General features: G+C 45.2%; 2 protein-coding genes across 2 annotated transcripts; one reads left to right on the top strand and one right to left on the bottom strand.

Moving 5' to 3' along the window:
* Positions 1 to 11903: 11903 nt before the first annotated feature.
* On the bottom strand, positions 11904 to 19807 carry LOC120844444. The gene is made up of 4 exons (XM_040216237.1): positions 19583 to 19807; positions 15927 to 16098; positions 14808 to 14893; positions 11904 to 13164 (listed from the first exon to the last, which is right to left on the bottom strand). Exons 1-4 carry the CDS (start codon positions 19805 to 19807, stop codon positions 12874 to 12876), a joined length of 774 nt encoding a protein of 257 aa, XP_040072171.1. The 3' UTR covers positions 11904 to 12873.
* LOC120844438 lies at positions 11958 to 12633 on the top strand. The gene is made up of 2 exons (XM_040216226.2): positions 11958 to 12075; positions 12350 to 12633. Exons 1-2 carry the CDS (start codon positions 11958 to 11960, stop codon positions 12550 to 12552), a joined length of 321 nt encoding a protein of 106 aa, XP_040072160.1. The 3' UTR covers positions 12553 to 12633.
* Positions 19808 to 21399: the final 1592 nt, after the last annotated feature.

Genomic DNA, 21399 nt, shown 5'->3' with positions numbered 1-21399 from the left:
AGATTGAGAAACGCTGGATGCGGGTAGGTTTTAAAGCACCAAGTTACAAAACCCTTAACCCTGAAGCATAGATCGAGTAAATTTTGGGACACGGCCCACGTCCCTACTGAAAAAAATTATATGAATTTTTTTTTCTGATATGTTTATTGGACACCTTTTTCATATCAGAACTTGTTATTTCATATCAGTTTCCTATGCCGCATATCAGTTACACTAGGCTAGGTGGCGCTAGGTACCGCCCAATTCATGTGCTGCAAAAATATATTTATTTACTCTCGCCACCATGTAGATACATTACGCATAACACTACCATCAGATGAACAAATACATTGAGTGTATACACATACACGGCACAACAAACATGAGTACAACAGCACACCCAATAACTACTTCGGAGCTCTGCTTTTCCGCCTTTTATACAGGTCGTTTTGTAAGTACGGAGTTTTTCGGTGACCACCTACGCAATAAATAATATTTTCAGCGTGTTGGATTTTTTTCAGTAATGTCGTACCTCTGAGAGTATTTAGAACGGCTCAGGGGACAAATCTCTTAATGAAAAGTAAACGCTCATGCCGTAATTATTTGAAAGCAAGCAAATAAAGCCGCTCCACTGCGGTTCCAAGTCACGTGTTTGCTTTCCCGCTCGGCACGTCGTATACTGAAAAAAGTTATATGAATTTATTTCTTATATGTTTATTGGACACATTCATATCAGTTGTTATATGTTGCATATCAGTTCTTATATGTCGCATATCAGTTTTTGGGTATTTCATATCAGTTCTTATATCGCATATCAGTTTTTGGATATCTCATATCAGTTGGCATATGTTGCATATCAGTTCTTATATGTCGCATATCAGTTTTTGGGTATTTCATATCAGTTCTTATATCGCATATCAGTTTTTGTATATTTCATATCAGTTTCATATGTCGCATATCAGTTTTTGGATATTTCATATCAGTTCTTATATAGATTCATATACTTTTTTTCAGTAGGGGTGTCGGCACTGCGCGCGCGGGAAAACTAGATTCGTGAGAAGCATAGCTTCTGAGCATGAGCCAGTCCGACGACAGAGCCACAGCAGCGCCGTGATGTCAGAACATGGTTAAAATTGCACAGAAATAGAAAGGAACAGTGGAGAGACAAGAGAGGAGAGATAGGCGCAAACTCACAACTCGACATATTGAAGGCAGAAAAAAGAACAGCCAGCGGCATCAGCTCGAGCCGAGGGCACACTCGCACGGGGGCACCCGAGCAAGCGGAGGACACACACCATCAACCACACTCAAACGATTATAGAAAGGTGATTTCCTTGTGTGTTAATGCCACAAAAGGATGGGTGACACAACGCTCACTTAGGCGGAGTATACTAAAAGCTTCAATAATATCCCTAGTGTGTTTTTCGTGAAATCTGCCAGTGATCGAGTTTTTCTCTTTTTTTTAAGAAGGTGTACACTTACACCCTTGACAATGCGGGGTAGGGGACCCCCACCGTGCAATTAAGAGAAATATTGTTACCTTAACCGGTCATTAATACACCGTCCTGTTCGTCCTACGTAGGATCTACCACAGGAAAGGGGAATGCTATAAACCACTCTGGTTGAACAGGGCACGTATAAGGGCGGACGTGTCTTGTGCGGCACTTGTGTTTTGTAGTATTTTCTACATTTGCACAAACTTTAGAACAAGTTTTACCCATTTACTTTATTTTTTTTTTGGGGGGGGGGGGCTGACATTACTGAGGAACTTCATACCTATTGGCTACCTGTTTAAAATTGTGAGAAATTTTGAGTATATACGGAACCCCCACCAGTCCTTTGTTGTCGACCATACGAGCAGCTTTTTCACATCTTTTTCCTTTTTTTATCAGAGTTCCTACCACCTCAGTTAGCATCTGCATTGGAAACCCAGGCTCTGTAAGCCTCTCAATTGGAGCACTAAAACTCCCTTTGATGGTGTGGAGCAATGACATCTGTAAGGCTAAAGTAAGGCCAGAAAAATACATGCCTTTTTTTACGACTTTTGAGTGCGAGGACGTATAGTGTAGTAAACCATTTTTTTAGAGCGGGGTGAAAATGACGAGCACAGGGGGTTTGTTTGCAAAGATAGGGAAAGGTTTAGAAATTGCAACTCACCTTCCTTAGGCGTTTCACGGGTAAAAATAAGTCCTAAACCGAAGTTGTGAAAAATGTCCGTGATACTACTATTTACCTTATTCTCCAGTGTCTTTCGCTACACTAGCAGGAAATCATCTACATACCTAAACACGTGAAGAAGTGGCATAGACGCTATGGCCGTCTTAATGGCATGGTCGACCCCCGGAATTAAAATATAACTTAGGACCGGTGCAACACACGAGCATATACAGACTCCCGTCTTAAAAAAAAAAAAAAAACGTTTTGCCACACAATGAATGTACAATTAAGATAGAATTGTTGCAGCTCAAGAAAACTTTCTATGCGTACATCACTTGAGTTCCGGACCGAGAGATCACCGTTGGACTCGATGCATGACTTAACAGAGGCAAGTAGATGTTCATGGGGAAGCGAGTAAAAAAGGCCTTGAACGTCCACGCTGAAAACATCGTGATTGGACAGTTGATTCTTGCTAGTATACAGACCACAGCTTCCGAATTCCAGACTATAAAGGGATCCGTAATCTTCACAGAAGAAAGGTGCTTTTCAAGATAGCCTGACATCTGCTGTTGCCATGACCCTCTTTCGGTGACAATTGCATGGAAAGGGCAGGCTTCTTTTTGTGTTTTGGCACCAAAAAAGACCTCAATGTGTAGCTCATCAGCTTTTTTGTCTTGCTTGCTAACTGGTTGAGCGTATTGACAAAGGGAGAGTGCCTGGCTTTTGGCCTTCTTCGGGACTATCTGCAGAGGTTGAAAGTTTTTATGAACCGCTGTGCATGCTTTTCCATTATACTTGCCTTCAGGCCGTATCACAAATGAGCCTTTTTATCCACTGCCAAGACACGCTGCTGGTTGTCAACCATAAAGTTAACATGTCTAGGATCTTGGGCATGAATTCCCCTTGAGCCGGATAGAGCGTCAACACATTCGGAAACACGTCTTGATCTAACCTCTTCCCTGGTTCTGTGCGCAACCTTCCTTGCCAACGTAAGAAGCTCCAGAGGTCGCAGGCTCGGTTGAAGGCAAAACTTGGGACCCGGACCCAAGGTTGTTTTTAGGTTTTGGGGAACCGCTTCATTTCCGAGGTTTGTAAATCGTGACTGCCCGGAGCTGAGCTGGTTGGTATGACAAGATTCTGAAGGTTGGTGAATCGTCCTGCAGCTGACACCGATCTTTTTTTTATTTTGTGGGAGGTTATGCCGAATTCTTTGCAACAAAATGAATCGGTTACGTCAGCCAATGTCCTATTCATCTTCGAAAAGGATCGCCATTGCCTCTCTGAATTGCCCTTATGTGCACCACAGGCGACCCGCCCATAGAACTTGACACGCTATCGGTAGGTACCTTGCGGGACATGATACTGTCTGGGCAAATCGGCCAGGATTGAACGGTGCCTTTGTGCGCATTTTCTGAGTATTCTTTGTGAAGGGGAATGTGCTTCTGTTTTGTGTATTGTACAATTAATTAACGTAGACTATTTTTTCGGATTTTTCCTTAAATGTTTTGGGGCAGTGCTTTTTTTTTTTTGTTTGCTCTTGAATATTGTAGGTCAGAATTGTTTTGTTATAGTGCCTTGAACGATGTATGCAAGTGTGGTTTTGCTATAGTGTCCGCTTATTTTTTAGAGCGCAGCTCTTAGGCGCCCGTTTCCGGCTTGAGCGGCGTCCCCGTCGCCGTCGCCGTCGGCGTAACCACGCGGTGCATTATGGGTAAATTTCGCCGCTAAATCTAGCGGGAAAATTTCCCCGCTAAATCTAGCGGAAAAAGTTCCCCGCGAAATTTAGCGGAAAAATTTCCCCGCTAGATATAGAGGAAAAATTTCCCCGCTAGATCTAGCGGAAAAATTTCCCCGCTAAATCTAGCGGAACAATTTCCCCGCTAAATCTAGCGGAACAATTTCCCCGCTAAATCTAGCGGAAACAATTTCCCCGCTAAATATAGCGGAAAAATTTCCCCACTAAATCAAGCGGAAAAAATTTCCCCGCTAGATTTAGCGGAAACATTTCCCCGCTAAATCTAGCGGAAACATTTGCCCGCTAAATCTAGCGGAAAAAATTTCCCCGCTGAATCTAGCGGAAGAAATTTCCCCGCTAAATCTAGCGGAAAAATTTGGTCACGTGACCTGGGGAGTCACGTGACACCCCGAGGTCACGTGACACCCTCCCGAGGTGACGTGACTTCTGAGGAGGGCACGTGACTGCCCCCACGTGACCCCACCAAGGTCACATGTCCTCGGGGGAGGGGGTCACGTGACCCCCCCCCCCGAGAACACGTGGCCCTCAGTACCCTTCCCTCCTCCTCCTCAAGAGCTGCGCTCCAATTCGGCGTTACAGGGAGTTGTAAACGGCTTTCACTTATTTAGTTTCATGTATCTCATTGGCTGACTGTTCAATCTCATTTTGTTTAGTGTTTTCAGTGTATTTCCTTTTTTCCGTGCACGCTGCTTGTAGCTGCTGAAGTTATGGGGGCTTGGGACTAGTCAAGCTGTATCAACAGCTTTTTTCGAAGCCCCCATCAACACTGTACGTTTTGTTGGAAAATAAATCTATTATTATTATTATTGTTATTAATATGGCTAATATTTTTGGTCTGTGAGAGATTAATATTCGTCAAGATGGCGAATATTAATCTCTGTCAGCGGGTGTAAAATATTCGTCAAGATGACGAATATTCTACACCCGCGAAAATAAGCGCGGAGGTTGTATTGCGATCCTTTTTAAGAACAAGATATCTTTTACGGAACTTCAGTTAACATTCCACTCAGCGGAGTCAAAAGCTTTGCATATAATTACTTCTGCCTATGATCTCTATCTACTTACATTTTATAGACCACCTTGGGAAAAAGCTGCAGATTTTCTTTGTGACCTGTGGAACAGTCTGCAAACTTTGACGGCAACTGCTTTTTTATGTCTCGTCGCGGACTTTAATATTGACTTACTGAAGCCTTCAATGGCTCTAGTTTGTGAACATCTGACACTGCTAGCAGATCATGGCATTGAACCAGCAATCCTTGTTCCAACAAGAGGGGAACTTTTAGGAAACAGACTTGTAATCGCGTCTATTGACCACATCAATCTAAGATTGGCATCCTTCAAAACAAAAGCAGCAGTCATTACTCACAAATTATCAGACCACTATTTTGTTGCATGACATTTCGAATTCCCCCATGATACGCCGACTTCAGTTTTTAACAAATTCATCGGGTTGAAATTGTTCATCGGCAAATATTTGACAACGTTGTCTCTAATTACGACCGGAGTGCTTTTCAGCAATCTGTTACACCTTCAGATATTTACCTCCGTTTTGTGCGGCTGTATAAGCGGTTTTCAGAACCCTCAAAAAAATTAATTCTTCGCAAACAACAAAATTTAAATTTACGTTGGTTAAATCAGGATATATTATCTGCTATACAACTTAAAAAAAAATAGCCTGGAGACGAAACCGGCGCTCGCCACATAACTCTAACCTTCAAGCTGAATTCCGAACTCTTCGGAACAGAGTAAGCGCACTTATTCGCTCGGCTAAGCGTCAATATTTTCAAAAGCAATTCTGCGCATCAAAGTCCAACTTTGCTAGATCGTGGTCACTGATTAATGAACTACGCGGAGTCGCACCCCCTTGTTTACAAGCTTTATACTTTTAGCGAATTTTTTGGACCCGATTCTCATGCTACGGCGAATACCTTCAATAACTTCTTTGCCATATTTTCGGGCAAAACCAGACGAAGTCCAACACCGCCCAGTCTTTTATTCCACTCCAAATTACCTTTTTCATTTCTTCCACTCATGACAATGACCAATCTGAAGTCTATAATATCAAGTCTCAAACCTAAAAAATCACCAGGGTATGATGGAATTCACCTCCGCGACATCCGAAGAAATTTTAGGCACATCCAACAAACACTTCTACTCATGTTTAACGAAATATTAGAGTCGGGTGTCATTCCTTCAGGATTAAAAACCTCCATTGTTAAACCTCTTTTCAAGGGAGGCAAACGTGACCGGATTGTAAACTACCGACCAATATCTATTCTTCCGTTTCTCGCTTAAATCTTGGAGAGGTATATATATATAATTATGTCTTCTTATATCGAAAAATATAACATAATATCGCAATTCCAATATAGTTTTGTGCCAGGTCATGGGACACAACCTCTTCTTGAAGCTATATTAGACGACTAAATTTTGGGTTTTGATCACCACTTATTTATCTGCGCGTGTTTTCTAGATGTCAGTAAGGCATTTGACACGGTGTGCCCAATCTATTTTGCTTCAAAAACTTTCCTTTATCGGCTTCCGGGGACCATTCTTATCTCTGTTCAACCATTTTCTCCAAAGTAGATCGCAGCTTGTTTCCACCAATGGCATGAAGAGCATAACAGTTTCCTTAAAAGCGGGGGTTCCACAAGGTTCAGTTCTTTTACCAGATCACCCTATGGACGACGGCAGGTGGGGCGGAAAGCCAACGACTCTGAACATCGTCCAAACCTTCGCCCTCCTATCAGGCCTCGAATTATCAAATAAGAAGACCACTTATATGGTGATTCCCGGCCAACGCCGGAGCGCCCGCACAGACATCCTACTGCAGGTGGATGAAGTCCCTGTTACCAGACCGACTCTATCAAAATTCTCGGAGTCACATTCGACCGCAAATGCGGCGCTATCACCTGGCTCCGGCAGGTGAAGTTGCAGAGGAAAGAAGGCCTAAACTTACTCAAGGCCATCTTAAACAAGGCCTGGGGTGCACAGGACGACCTCCTTCGATGCCTCGTCTGTACCATCCTAATCTCCAAGGTGGTGCACGGACTTAATTATCTTCGTCTGACAAAGAAACAAGAAGCACCACTCACCACCATGTTACGAGTGGCCATGCGGGTTGTCACTGGACTTCCCCGTTTCATGCAGGTAGACCAACTCGAGAGCATCGCTCACATGAACACTGTCCATGATATCGCCGATGAGATGCGGGTGAGCCAAGGTCAACGGCTGTCTCGCACTTTTCACGGTCGAATCCTACTCACGTCGAGTGGTCGCGCCCACCTCATCAACGGCCGGCTCATGCCAACACCAACTCCACCTTGGAACGCGGAGGCAGTTACCCCTGTCATACCCCTTCCAAGTCACGATGGACCTGATCACCCCGAGAGACGAGCCACGCAAGCGGCCATTTATAACAAGGAAATCAGCCAGCTTCTCAAACACGTAGAAGTCTTCTACACGGATGCAGCGAGGGACGATAGCGGCCGAACTGCAATTGCATGGCACTCACCTACTCACAACGAGACGAGCAACCAGCTTACCTCACATACACGAAGCACCTGCATGGCAGAACTTCCGGCCATTTTGTTCGCGCAGTGGAAAGGACCACGACCATGCCACACCCCGAAATCAGTGAAACCCGCATATACAGAGACTCTCAAGAGGCAGTGCGCGCATTTGGGCAATCGAGCACGTGCAAGGTTACGGTTGCGCACATCCGGGAACTGGTTCGCCTCGCCGGGGCTAAACAGAAGATCACCATCGCGTGGATTTCTGGCCACGCCAACATTCTGGGGAACGAGCGGGCAGACGGGGCCGCGAGGGCACCGCTGCAAGCAAGAATTCAGCATTCACAAGGCCCGGTCCCTTTCCCCATTCAACGAGATGTTTCAACCAAAGAAGTCTTCGACCTCAATGAGACCAAAAAAGAAGAAAGAAATGCCAGGAAGGCGCGGCTTGCTGCGCTCCTGCCTGCTAACCTTCTCCGATCTCTCGAGGGCTTGCAAGATGAGAACGAGTGGCCCTGGACAGACTTCAAACTCGCACTATTGTTAGAGCCTCGATATGGGAAACGGGTAACCACTGAAGGTTTAAAAGGAGCGTTTAATATAGGTCCGACGGGTACGCCTGCCCAGCAAAAAGAACGGTGCGCCACGCGGATGGTGGCGCGAGCTTGGGTCAGTCGTTTTCTTTTGCGAGGGCGCTAACATTCGGCCATCCTGAAATTCAAGTGTCCTCACTTGATGTTTCTTATTCAATGTCAACATCAAAGGTGTTGACTCGTTTCAGCTTGTCGACGGGAGCTGTTGACGCGTAGAAACATTGAGTTCGCTCGTGGCCAGATATATTCTCAATGCGGTAGGTCTCATTAGAAAGTCGCATCGACTTTCCGCTGCAAGTGCGACTTCTTGTTCTTTTTTTTTTCTTTCTCGAGCCTCCGCTGTTACTCACGGAAGGTTTGTTGTCGTAGCCGCCGTCGTTGTTTCGGTGCTGGTGATTCGTACTGCGGTGAGGTCGTTTCCTTGCTTGTCTTCTTGCCCACGCGTTTTCGCTGTGTACCCGCTTGCGGCTGCTCTTGCCTCCTTTCTGCTTGTTCGGTGCTGCTCGCCAATTTCCTTCTGACTGTCTACTCTGATGTTGAGATTCGTGGGGGTCGTCGTAAGATGTGATGTAAGCCTTACCTGGATTGCCCCTCATCTGCATGTGGCATTGGTGACCAAATTGGCTTTGGCCTGCGCAGTTGTAGCAGTAGCATTCCTTAACTAACCGCGTCTTGAAAGGCTCTTGCACGATAGGACCGTCCTCTGTTGTAAGGCGGTATCTCTTCCACAGATCAGGGCAAAACTGAGGTCCTGTTCGTACATCTTCAACTTTCGTCGGTTCCAGGAGATTCATCGTCCTCCGGTTGATGGCTGTTTCAGATATTTCTGAACACCAGGAGCCTCTGGCTGCTACATCGCCTTTTGAAATAGTGACGTTGGAACTGGATATGTTCAAAATAGGCAAAGCCGTATCGCCATATTCTGTGACGTTGATTGCACAAGCAGGCAAACAGTGTTCCTTGCCTTCGTGCACCCGCAACTGTGCGTCAACAGAGATCGCCTTTGCATTCCTTCCTGCCCTCGAACCGGTTGCCGCATCAGATCGGCGGGACGCTACCCTGACGGTGGTGAGTCGGTCGTCCAAACGTTTGAGGCACTCCAGCAGATCCTCTGGAGTAGAAAACTTGACAACGCTCAGGCTCCGAATGAGCGCTTCGTCACTGATGCCAGATTCTGCAGGTGGTCTTGGGTCTTGCGTGTGCTGGGTTGCGGGACGAAGCAGGTCAGCCATGCCTGCGACCGCTCCTCGCACGGCGGCTTGTACAACCTCTTGTACAATAGTCCGAAGCCCACACAAATCACCTGTCGGTCCATACAACCCAGTCTGGATTGTTGGTGGAACGTTTGCTGGGCCTGCCAGAGGTATTCGCTGCCCCACGGTGTCGGTGTCGGAGCGTTCCGAAGCTTGATCTGCCACGCCATCTTGGCTCGTGGTTGCGTCGTCGCTACCGATAAGGCTCGTGCTCCCTGTTCCAGTCGCAACGGTTGCTGGAAGTTGGGGAGGGTCCGCCGCCGCAGTCTGCCGTAATCGGTTCCGCTCGCTCCGCCGCCGCCCTTCCTCATCCATGTCGAGGTGCTAGTCGGTGCCGCTGCTGTGACGATTCGTGGCCACAGAAGTCGACTTGCACTCGGTCGTGGCCGCTGGATTAGGCTTGGTCCATCCCACTTCTGATATGTTAGAGCCTCGACATGGGAAACGGGGGACCAGTGAAGGTTTAAAAGGGAGCGTTTAATACACGTCTGGTGGGTACGCCTGCCCAGCAAAAAGAACGGTGCGCCACGCGGATGGTGGCGCGAGCTTGGGGTCAGTCGTCTTCTTTTGCGAGGGCGCTAACACTACACACTAAAAGTTTTTACACCCTTAAGGGTGTACACCAGTTTGTCCCAGGGCTAACACCCTTAGGGTGTTCAGGCAAACACCCTTTATAATGGGTGCTTTCCAAACACCCCTGGTAGAGGGTGCTTGCCGTAAAATGGGCGCCCCCTGGGGTGGCCCAGTGGATGCTGGGCCACCCCAGCCAATCCAGTGCCGGGAGAGTATCATGCAACGTTTTGGTTATGTGGAGTTCAAGCTCACATGACACTCTGCCGATGCTGGATTGGCCGGTAGCGTCTGCCGCACTCGGACGAAAGCTGAAATGAAGCATAGGCCCTAGTAAAAATTTTATAGGCATGTGTCCAATACACATATCAGAAATTCTAAATTGTACGAAAATCATATAAAGTATTGGATATTCTTATCATGATTCTCAGCTTATCATGTTTACTAAACACATTTACTTTTTTTCACCTGGGGGGGTATTGCCAAATCACATACAAGGCACATGATAAAGAAAGAACGAGTCACATTGAACGCAACTCACTTCATGAAGTAATACAAAAGAGCTACTTGCAAGCCACATCATAAGCCTGAGGGCAACTGGTAGTGCTTCCGGTGCCGCCCTTTCTCGAACTTCAAGTGAGCAAGCAGTGGCCCCAAGCATCGTACTGCACGGCTAAACCATAGTTATAAACATAATGGGCTTTTACAAATGAAGCATGTGGAGCTTTCCTGTTTGGAGATCAAGTGCCAAGTTTTGTCTCAGAGGATTGCAGGAAACACGCTTCACTCATCTCCTTAAGCATATCTATTTACTAATTGGAAGCATGGCGGTCTAGCCCTTGACTGAACCACAGCAGTATTTCAGTAAGTGAAGCTCATTATGACATCAATTAGAATGTGTAAAATTGAACATTTATTGTGCCCTAAAAGACAAACGAAAAAAAATACAATGTATGCCATTCCTTGACATAAACAATGCTATCTGCCAACATGTAATGAAAAATATCACAGAAATCTCAAGTACAAAGAAAATTATAAAGTTTTGGAAAGTGACTAGGAATGAGGAACCCCCGTACAGATAAATTATACCTCACCTACAGGAGGTCGGCATAAGTTATACATTTAAAGACAGAAAAAGAAAACATGCCTCCATAAAACATTCTATCATTTGTTCTGTAAGCAAAATAAAAATTAACCTGATAATACTGTCGCGAAAAGTGCAATATCCACATAGAGGGTGTTTCACGAAAAGTGGACAAATTCGATATTGCGAAAACTATGGGTCGCAACAAAAAAAAGGCTTGTGTCATTCTGGTCCTGGACGAGGAGCCTAGTTAGGAAAATGATTAAAGTCCGGGATAATTAGATTGTTAATTATTTTTGAGTAACTAACTTTTTAATATTGTGTTTTAGGTTATGGTTTTAATTAGAAAATTGCTCAGCATCATTGAAAAACACTAGATCAACATATTGCACAACAACAGAAGGCGTGCACAGCATTTTACGGCTTTCTGAAAAACAGTACAAATTCGACGGGTTTTTAAGTTTCGTTTTGCAATTGGAGCACATCTCGGCCCCGATTGCACCGCGCCCCATGGAGAAATGGCGCAAGCAACCTCTGCTGCGATGTCCTTGCGCAACGCAGCAGAGGCTGGTTGCACCATTTCTCCACGGGGCATGGTGCCGTCGAGGTCGAGATGCGCTCCAATAGCAAACCGAAACTTAAAAACCTATCCCATTTGTGAGGTTTTTCAGAAAGTCGTAAGATGCTGCACGTGCCTTCTATTGTTGTGTAATATGTTGATCTAGTGTTTTTCAATGATGCTGAGCAATTTTCTAATTGAAACCATAACCTAAAACACAATACTAAAAAGTCAGTTACTCAAAAATAATTAACAATCTAATTATCCCGGACTTCAAAAGTTTTCCTAAATAGGCCTCGAGCCCAGGGCCAAAACGACACAAGCCTTCGAGCAGTTTTTGCAATATTGAATTTGTCCACCTTTCGTGAAACACCCTGTATAACCTCCTGAGACCCTGCGTCCACCAGTGTAAACATTGGGTTTTGAATTGTAAGAAGAAAAAAAAAAAAAAAAAAAACTTCGTTGCACACAGAAAAGGACGCCTGTCCACCGTCATGGACGTAGTCTGTGCTGCCATCTGGAGGAGTGTTGAGCAAACAGCACTGAAAACTTGTTGCTTGCTGTTAAAAATGGCGACCTGCAGCACTCGCATGTTCTACGGGCGACGCCAAGGTATGTAATCAGTTTATGTGATTTACACAAACGGAGGCTGTGTTAATTTATATTTCTAGAGTTCTTGAAAGTTCACAGATGGTCACTAATGCTTAATATTTTCAACAGTATTAGCAAGGGTTATAGTAGTCCCTTGTCAAACTGTCTACGTGGGTGGACGCTGGGACCCAAAACTTATGACACGAATTTCGCGATGATCATGTTTTGCTCGCACCAATCTGAAACACTCGCGAAGTGAAAACAATTGGTTTGATTGATTGTGCTCGATTTTCAGGACTAACAAGTCAGGCTGATGCCATTTTAGAAAGTTTGTGCGGTGCCACAGGTTCCGCGCAAGAGAGTCAAGCCACTGCCGAACTCGCCAGTCCAGACGGCGCAGGCACTTCACGTGCCAAAGAAAGAAGACGTCAAGAATGCTACACAGTGCAGGAACCCTGGCTCCTCAAAGAAAACTCAGCACCATTGCACGTCCTGTGAAATCTACCTCTGCACTGAAACTGACTGGCACTGCTTCTTTGATTTTCGTACCAATAAATGAGCCTCATTTCTCTGCCGGTATCACTCCAGTTTTGCTATTCTTCCCAAAACCTATTTTGTAAAAATTAACTTATAAAATGTTGAATAAAATATGTGTTCATTTTCCTTACTTGAACTGTAAAGCCCCACTGTCCCGTGGGTGGACATCCATTTTTACAGAGCCTGCAAACTAACACCGTAAAAAAAAAAAAAAAGAAAAAGCTCAAACTGAACCGTAACGAAGCAGTTAATGCGCGTGTGGTTGAAGCACAAATCATTGCTTCAACCATGCACGTGCCTGCAAACTTTGTTTAAAAATTTAATTACCACTGCCCTTGGAGTTGTGTGGCTCATGCCGAGAAAAAGCCTCTCCAGAGTGACGAGCATGTTGAAGGCCTTCCGTTCATATTGTATACTGAACAACCAATAGGCTGCCAACAACATACACAGCCCCTCCTCGGCATTTGGAACGGAGAACAACCTCTCACGATCAACAACCAGGTGAAAGAAGTCTGCATCCTCTAAGTCTTGCCCGCTGTACAGGACACACGGTGTCGGTGGGATGTTTTCATCCTGCGTTAGGTAAAAGGAAAAGGCACAACATATTTTAATGTAGAAGGCCAAAACATGTTTGCTCTTGTCAACTGCTATTATTCACTCCAGTTCAGGCCATGAGCATTGCTTATGTTTAAATAAGTAACCGGCATCTGCAACAATGTAAAATGAATGAGGAATTACAATTGGGGAAACATCACGACATGAAAATATTGCGATATAAGCTTAGAGATATATTTTAGTATCTCTATTTCAGTATGAAGATGCATTTGTGAAACCTATTTGCATTTCAATAGTGAGATACTTTTCCGATGCATTATGATACGCTGCTAGACTTATTTATTGTTGGAAATGAGTACAGGTCTGGAGATAAAAAAAATAAAAGTCACGCCAAAAATCTGACGCATCACTGGTTCGTTTTCACCATGAGAGTGATTTTTCGCTTTGCTATCACATCTCACTTTTACAGTGGCCTGGTTTCTTTATGCGGACAGCAGCCTTCCTGTGTACATTTGAGGTTATTGTTTGGATAAGAGGACACCAACAAATGCACAGATGAGAAACAATACGTGCAGAAGGAAGAGAAGACAAAAAGCAGGGATGTTTGCGCAGACGCGCTTTGTCAGGCAGTGTCATCGGTCGTCAGCGCTCATTGGGTGCAATAATGGGTTCTTATCGGTATCAGCGAACATAGCCAAGGGCAGACAAGTTTCAAGGAGAAAAAAGGGGGCAAACACCGACAGAAGGCAGCCAGCTCAGGTGCTACAATCTATGTCTGCCACGGACGCACCCTGCTTACCTCGCCACCCCGCATTTATGAACCGTACAGGGCTACCGACTGACCATAACGGTACATGCTATTATTTGTTCGTTGGCCAATGTTAATTTTTTTGCTTCCTCCTCTACACTAAAAAAACCCAAAGATGAAGGTTCCAGAAAACAGCAAACATAACAATGTCTCGTATGTAGTTGTATAAATTAATTTTCACGAGCTACATTTACATTTTATGTGCAGTCGCTGGCCATATCTCTCCCGTCCGAACACCAACCGGAGCAGTGAAAATCCAGCATGAGGCACGTTGAGCATGGCTGTGTTTTGGAAGCCAGACTATTAGGTTTTTGGCGTTTCAGCCATTGTACCCGAAACTTGGTTCGCCTCAAATTTTTACTTTATATCTCTGTAATTTAGGTGGCCATTATCTCTTGAGCGTTACAGAAGTATTTGGGGCCTGGTGGGCCTAATGTTTTGGGACACCCCATTAACAAAAGGGGCCAGGTGAACAAGCTGCTATTGAACTGTTGGAAGCCAGTTAACACGCTACACTGTCTCTGTATTGAAAACCCTAGAAAGATCAGCATGCCTGCCGCCTTCCAGCCTTCATTGGTTTTTCAGGACTTGTATTCATGTGCATTTCACATGTTTGTTTCCTTTGACATCAACATGGTCACTAATATGTATTCAGAAGGCTCCAATTCTAGCCCCTGCGGGCACTATGAAAAAACATACCGTGAAAACAAAAAAAAAACGAACACTCTACCCACAAAAAACAACAAAAAAACCTCTTTAGTTAGCATTTATTTAACCCTGCTACATTGAAGGTAGGCTGGAACTTTGTTCTTGCTAGCATCAACTTTCGCAAAAATATAGTGAAATAACTTACATCTTCTTGCACGAACATTAGGGGCAGTGATGTTGACTCCTTGACGTTCAGTGCCAAAATGCGCAGAGTTACAACAGTCAGGATGTCTGAAAAACACCAACAACATTTGTGCAAGATATCAAATACATTTTTGTACTCTTCGTTGCACGTGTCCTGGACGGTTTCAGAAAAAAAATGTATGCATTGTTCTGCTTATCTTCCAGTAGGATCAGTGACAATGAGGGAACTTCAGACAAATACTAAGATGTTCACTTGGCCAAGCCTGTCCCCACTAAAAGAAAAGAAGGCAACACACCAGAACGACCTAAATGGGTGCAACATAATATTATAGATAAGCCATTGGACATGTCACCAAATGGTATGAAACAATTCAAATCACCACGGGGAAATAACCTTGGGAGTATGATACAAACTCCCAAAGTTATTCCCCATACACTGGTGTGCAGCCCAAATGTCTGTCCTCTACGGCCCTCCACCACGCTGCCTGCACCTTGGCAGAGGGTTCTCCTCTGCCAAGGCGCTGCGCATGTACAGCTGCAGCAGAAAAAGATTAGCACGAGCGACCAACGACCAGAGCGGCAAAATTGCAGCACGTAGCACTATTGTTTCCGAGCGCGCTGATAGCGAGAGTGCCAGTCACGTTCCATCTTTCAATACAGGGGAGGCCAGCACAAAGCAGCCCACCCTAAAGGCCGCATTTTGAAAGCTATAATTTCGCTTACTTCTCAGCCGAGCAATGCGCCAACGTAATTGCACACATAAACTCGGTTATTTTTTTTACAGTGGAGCTGTTAGCGGCTAGTTTCCCCAGGGTCGTGTCAGTCCTCAAATAACCCGATGACACAGAACTCTGGACAGCTACCGCCATATATAGGAGACGGCAGCAACCATCATAGATGGCCGCAACCTTTCCACTCTGGCTTGCCGACTAGCGATCGGCCATCACTTCATTCCCACCATAGTGCAGCTCCGCTAGTCTTCCTTCCTCAACAAAAGAGAAAGACTGAAAGTTTTTTGTTTGTTTTTTTACTATCTTTTCCCATGCATGCATTGAATGGTGGTATTTTATCGCTTGGTCGAAAAGCCTCCCTTGCGCAGCGGTTTTCTTACTGTACTCACGCCGTGTCCTGAGCCTCCCCAGATCCATGTGCGGTGCTGCTTGCAGTGTAAGTAGGACATGCTCCTGGCAGTCGATCGCCTTCTTTGTGGCCAACAGAACGATCTTGTCAATCCCTTTTGCGACTTTGTCGGCCAGGTTCATCTTCGTGAGCCTCTCGAAATCTTTAGCGAACTTCACAAAAGAAAATATAAAAATTGAAAGTTCAGGAAATATGCCACGGCATTTCTTTAATAAAATTTACAAAGAAATTGGCACTTGTTCATTAATTTAAATAAGGGAAACAAGAAACAACGCCTAAATTCAGATTTTACTGGCACTACCATTTACCGAGTCTAGGCCAACTCACCGAAAGCCAACTCATCGACGGTAAACTCGTCAGCAGCCCATTTGTCGAATAGGCCGAATCGTCATAAGGCAAATCGTCGAAGAAAAATTAGTCGAAGACGCCAACTGGTCGCCGCTGTTTCAAAGCCATAATATATAATTTTGTCCTGAAATGTTAAAGCAAATCCTGCCCTATAGTAATGCGTAATATCGCCGTATCGTAATAAACATCCAGTGCGCTCTTTCTTGTCGAAGATAACAACTTGCAGCTTTCTCCACTTTCACGGTGCAGTGGGGGACAGTTACTACGTCGCGTGTGCATCACTGTGGCACGTGTGAGTTTGCTTGGCCTACCCGTCCACGCTGCTTCGCGGCAACAGTCCGCAGCGGCTCATTACAAAAAGTAATAAAGAAAACTAGCAAAAGGACAATCCCGAAATTTACATTTCTAAACTTGTCTCAAGGTACTGTCCTAAAACCTAAAAAGACCGCTGTCCCTAGTCCAAACACAAATAAAAATTTAGATCAAAAGATAACAAGGAACCATGAACTTTTACCTGGGACCGTCATTTAACCCATTCGAGGAATCGGCCTCGAATGGGTTAAATGACAGTCCCAGGTTGCCTTTCGACAAGTTGCCTTTTGATGAATTGTCCTACAACAAATTGGCCTATACTACGAATTGACTGTCGATGAGTCGGCTTTCAGCGAGTTGGCCGAATCCCCCATTTACCACAACTTGAAGGTGTGGGAAGGGCTTTAGGAACAAACATACGAACACACAATACGCAAGTTTCTTTTTTTAGTAACATTATTTTTTTTAACTTCCCTTTGCTTCTGAAGTTCTTAATATGTCTATTGACTTGCCAAGCAAGTCTTGCAAGAGTGCAGAGAAATAATTGGTACTACAGACATCACGCTGATGAAATATCAAACCTTCTTCTTCACATGCAATCTCTTACTCTTTTCTTTCGGACCCTCGAGTCCTTTTCATGCAGTATGGCATAGAGTTGATAGGATCTCCAAACCTGGCCTGTGAACCATAGCTTCCAACTAAGTCGTTGGTCGCTGCATTAGCTAGGATGTTGCTAACACTCAACAGGCTCCCTCGCTTGGCTGCTCTGCCTTGAAATCGCATTACCTTGTCGCCTGTCTCCTCTTAATCCGGTTTTTCATTTCCATTACCTATTTTTATCTGTACCACTGTATTTTTTATTGCTTATAAATGTTTCTATTCTCTTCTGCACACGCCGCTTCGCGTGTCGTTCCGCGGGTGAGTACTACCATTGCTACTGATTCCTATCGTGCTGTTAGCTGTTCATTTTTGGTTCATTTGACCCAGGTGTAGTCGAGAGGAGCCGTTTATGAACACCCGCACCCATGTCATAGGGGTAGGCAGAGCTCTGAATCAACAATCACGACGCGAGAGCCGAGTGCGGTGCGAGTCAACAAAGCGAGTGCAGGTGGCTCAATCGCACTCGGCTCTCGCGTCGCTTAGTTGACTGGCACTGTAGCATGTGCCTTCAATACCGCTTACTTGAGTAAGATACAGCCCGCCGCTTTGCTGTCACGAATCATTTGTCTGAATGCCTGCGAAACCGTAACACTGTTCGGCATGTCCAACTTTGCAGCGCCTCACAACTGCACGCAGTTGTCTTCACCCAAACGCTTCGCAGGACGCTGTCTTTTGGGAAGCAGTGCCAGGAAACATGCCGTCCGCCGGCAGTACTGTTTGTACAGCCTGGCACACAGCAAACTGTACTATGAGGGCATGTTACTGCTGAAGGTGACCTAAAGAAATAAAATACCTTGAGCTGACATCTTGACTAGAGAAATAAAATTATCGAAGGAACTACGAGTTTCAAGATGACTGCCTGGGAGACAGCACACCTCTGCACTTGAAAAGGGGTGCTTTTAACTGACAACCGCTTAGCAAGTAGTTTAAGAAGGCATACTATAAGCGCACACAAGCCGCGATGTTGGGCCGCCCGGCGCTTGCGAAGGGCTCGCGCCGCTGAGCGCAGTTTGTCAGGCACCGCAGCGTTGGATATGACAAACGGTGCTACGGCTTTGCAGGCATTCGGACAAATGAATCGCGGCAACTTATCTCTGCACTTGAAAAAGGGCGTTGGCAAATGACAACCGCTTAAAAGAAAGATTATGAAGGCATGCCATAGGCACATTCAAGCCGCGACATTGAGCCGTCGGCATTTGCAAAGGGATCGCACCGCAGCGCGCAGTTGTCAAACGCCACAGCGTTGCATATGCCTCAGCTTTGCAAACATTCGGACAAATGGTTCGCAGCGACAAAGCAGCTTGCTGTATCTTGGTCAAGCAAGCGGCACCCGAAGGCATACGCTGCACTGCGAGTCAACGGAGCAGGCGCGGGCGGCTAAATCACAGCGCACTCTGCTCTCGCGTCGCAATTCTTGATTTAGAGTCTGCCTACCCCTATGACATCTGCGTGGGTGTTCATAAACGGCTCCTCACGACTGCACGCGGGTCAAGTGAACCAAAATGAACAGCTAACAGCACGACAGGAACCAGTAGCAACGATAACACTCACCCGGAGAACGACACGCGAAGCGGCCTGTTGTTCGTCAGCACTCCCGTCGAAAAAGGCATAATAAAGACAAAAACTATATATATGCAAAAACTACTGCGCACAGAAGAAAATAGAAACACTTAGAACCAATAAATATACACTTGAACATATAAAAATAGGTAATGAAATCAAAAAACAAGATTATGAGGAGACGAGCGACGAGGCAATGCGATCTCAAGGCAGAGTGGCCAGGCCAGGGACAGTCTCTCCCACAATTCCTCGCGCGCGGGCCAGGGCGCTTGGGGGATTTCGCAAAAGGGCTATTGAACGAGGAAATGCACAGAATGCGTCCGGTTCTCTGTGCAACTTTTTTTTTCCTCAATAATCTTATTAACAGCTTTTTAGAAGTCACAAAAAAAGGGTTTCATCTTTTTGCTATTTTTAATATTGACTGTGTGCCTTCAATGACCCACGACTTTGATTAAATTTGGTGGTTGTGTCTAAACCTTAGAAAACAGCCCGTGATCACAAAGAGAGAGAGCGCAACTCGAACCGGCCAGTTCTCGTGGCGGTCCTCGGGCGGAAAGAAACTGAATTTTGAGCCTCAAATTCTGTTCTGGGCAGTTGGGTTCTCATAAGCCATGTACAACTAAAAACATCGGCGAGCATAAACACCCTGTCAGTGTCCCTTCAATAAGAGTTTCTGTATTCAAACAAGAGTACAAAAAAAAAAGTCAACAACACCTTCGTATTCAATAAAGCGGAAGAGTAGCAGCAATGACTCACTCGCTGAGAGTCCATCAGGTATGGGTACCTTGTCCTAACAGCATCAATGCCCATTTGTGCCATGTCAGAGAGCCTCTTCCTCGCAGTGAGAGTCATCCTTTCATGGATTCCTTTTTCATCAGGAGCTGCCTTTCGTCCTTCTCGTATAAGCCATTCCTCATGGGCGATCAGGCTGGCTTCGTCCTCTCCAGCCAAAGCCGAAGCACTGATGTTCTTGAGAGGCATGATCGAAAGGGCGCGATTTAGACATGAATATTCATTAACAGAAGGACAACAACTGACTACCTTTTTAGTGCTTGATGCTCTTAGCATGCCAAAATTTCTGATAAGGTAAAATTGAATTCAATCATTTGACCTAACATTGCCCAAGGCATTACCCTACGGGAGCACAAACAGTAGAAAACACACAATATAAAAAAGGAAACCGTCCAGATAAAAATATATAACATATTTCCTTGCACCTTGCTCAATAAATGCACCCCCAACTTTGTATCACGAGGTGGGAACGTTCAAATTTTTTTATGCGCCACTTTGAGCGATAAACAGCTAGACGATCATGGGAAGGAACGACCTCCATCTCCAGGTGGCCAAGCCAAGCCGGGGTCGTGGGAAGAAATGAACCTTCCGCCATTTTGCAATAAGCTTTTTTCCGAATCGGGGCGGCCCCTGGTGAGGAGATGCCAAGAAATGAATTCCGGGTACTAGCGGGCCATTTAGTTCCGGCTTCAGATATTTGCCATGATTATTGTGTCATAATGGAACTCGCTACTTCATTTTCACAACTGAGACATCCCACAAGTGTAAAATACCATAAATGTCGCCAAGCAATTAAAAAAACACTGGCCACTATTTTATTGGTTTCGAGCATGCCAGGTTTTAAGCAAAAAAATTGCAGGTGCCTTGGTTGATGTTTTACGCGAGAGAAACTTCAGCATACTTGCGATTGCACATGTTTCGTCGCGCAAGCAGAGACAACGCCTGTTCGACTGAAACCATGTCACTCAGCTTCGCAGCCAACTGTTCCGAGCGTGCAACGCATGCAATGTTGCATGGCAGGATTTTTGAAAGTTGCCTATAGACCTTTCAAGCGGCAGTCTCGAACGAAGCGATTTACAGCAGGCATCCCTGGTTTTGAGAGGATAAGTCAGTGTTGCCAGACTGCGCTGAGCTGTGGAGTTTCTCGTCAGTGGGCTGTGGCAGCCTGCGTGGGCACACTTTCGGACGCTGGTGGAGGCTAAATTGCCGTGTTCTATTTTTCTTTTGTATTCTATGGCAAATAGAATTTCTCGGGGTTTTTAAGAATGCTCTGTACTATTTTTGAGAACAAAAACAAAGCAACGAAAGCTGTTTTGGTGAGTCCGTGAGCGACAGAAAGAATGCAACTGGGATGTTTGTTTTATTTTATGTTGGTCTTTTTACGGCACCATACACTCCGCCTTGTCAATCTACAAAGATCTTAACCGTCAAAAATATTTGACCGCACAGGATATTCAAACTGCATAGATTTACTCGCCCACAAAATGAAATTCAACGAGTCTCATCAATCGAACAACATATATTGTACGTACCCCACAATGCCGCGTTATCCGAACAGGATTTGAGAAAGGTCTCAAATAACACAGCATATCCAATAAACAGTGTCGACGATAGTAACTTCACGACGATCAGACGGAATCCGGCGTGTTTTGGGCACATGTAGAAGAGAGCTGCTTTTTTGCACAGCTTCAAAGCAAACACTCCGGACCCGACCCTATCAGCTATTTTTCGCGAAGACTCGGAACACAAGTCGGGAAGGCTTTCTGGAGATTATCTCAACG

Source organism: Ixodes scapularis, unplaced genomic scaffold (assembly GCF_016920785.2).
Source record: "Ixodes scapularis isolate PalLabHiFi unplaced genomic scaffold, ASM1692078v2 PGA_scaffold13__105_contigs__length_92229423, whole genome shotgun sequence".
NCBI classification, from domain to species: domain Eukaryota; kingdom Metazoa; phylum Arthropoda; class Arachnida; order Ixodida; family Ixodidae; genus Ixodes; species Ixodes scapularis.
This window is presented reverse-complemented; position numbering and strand designations above follow the sequence as displayed.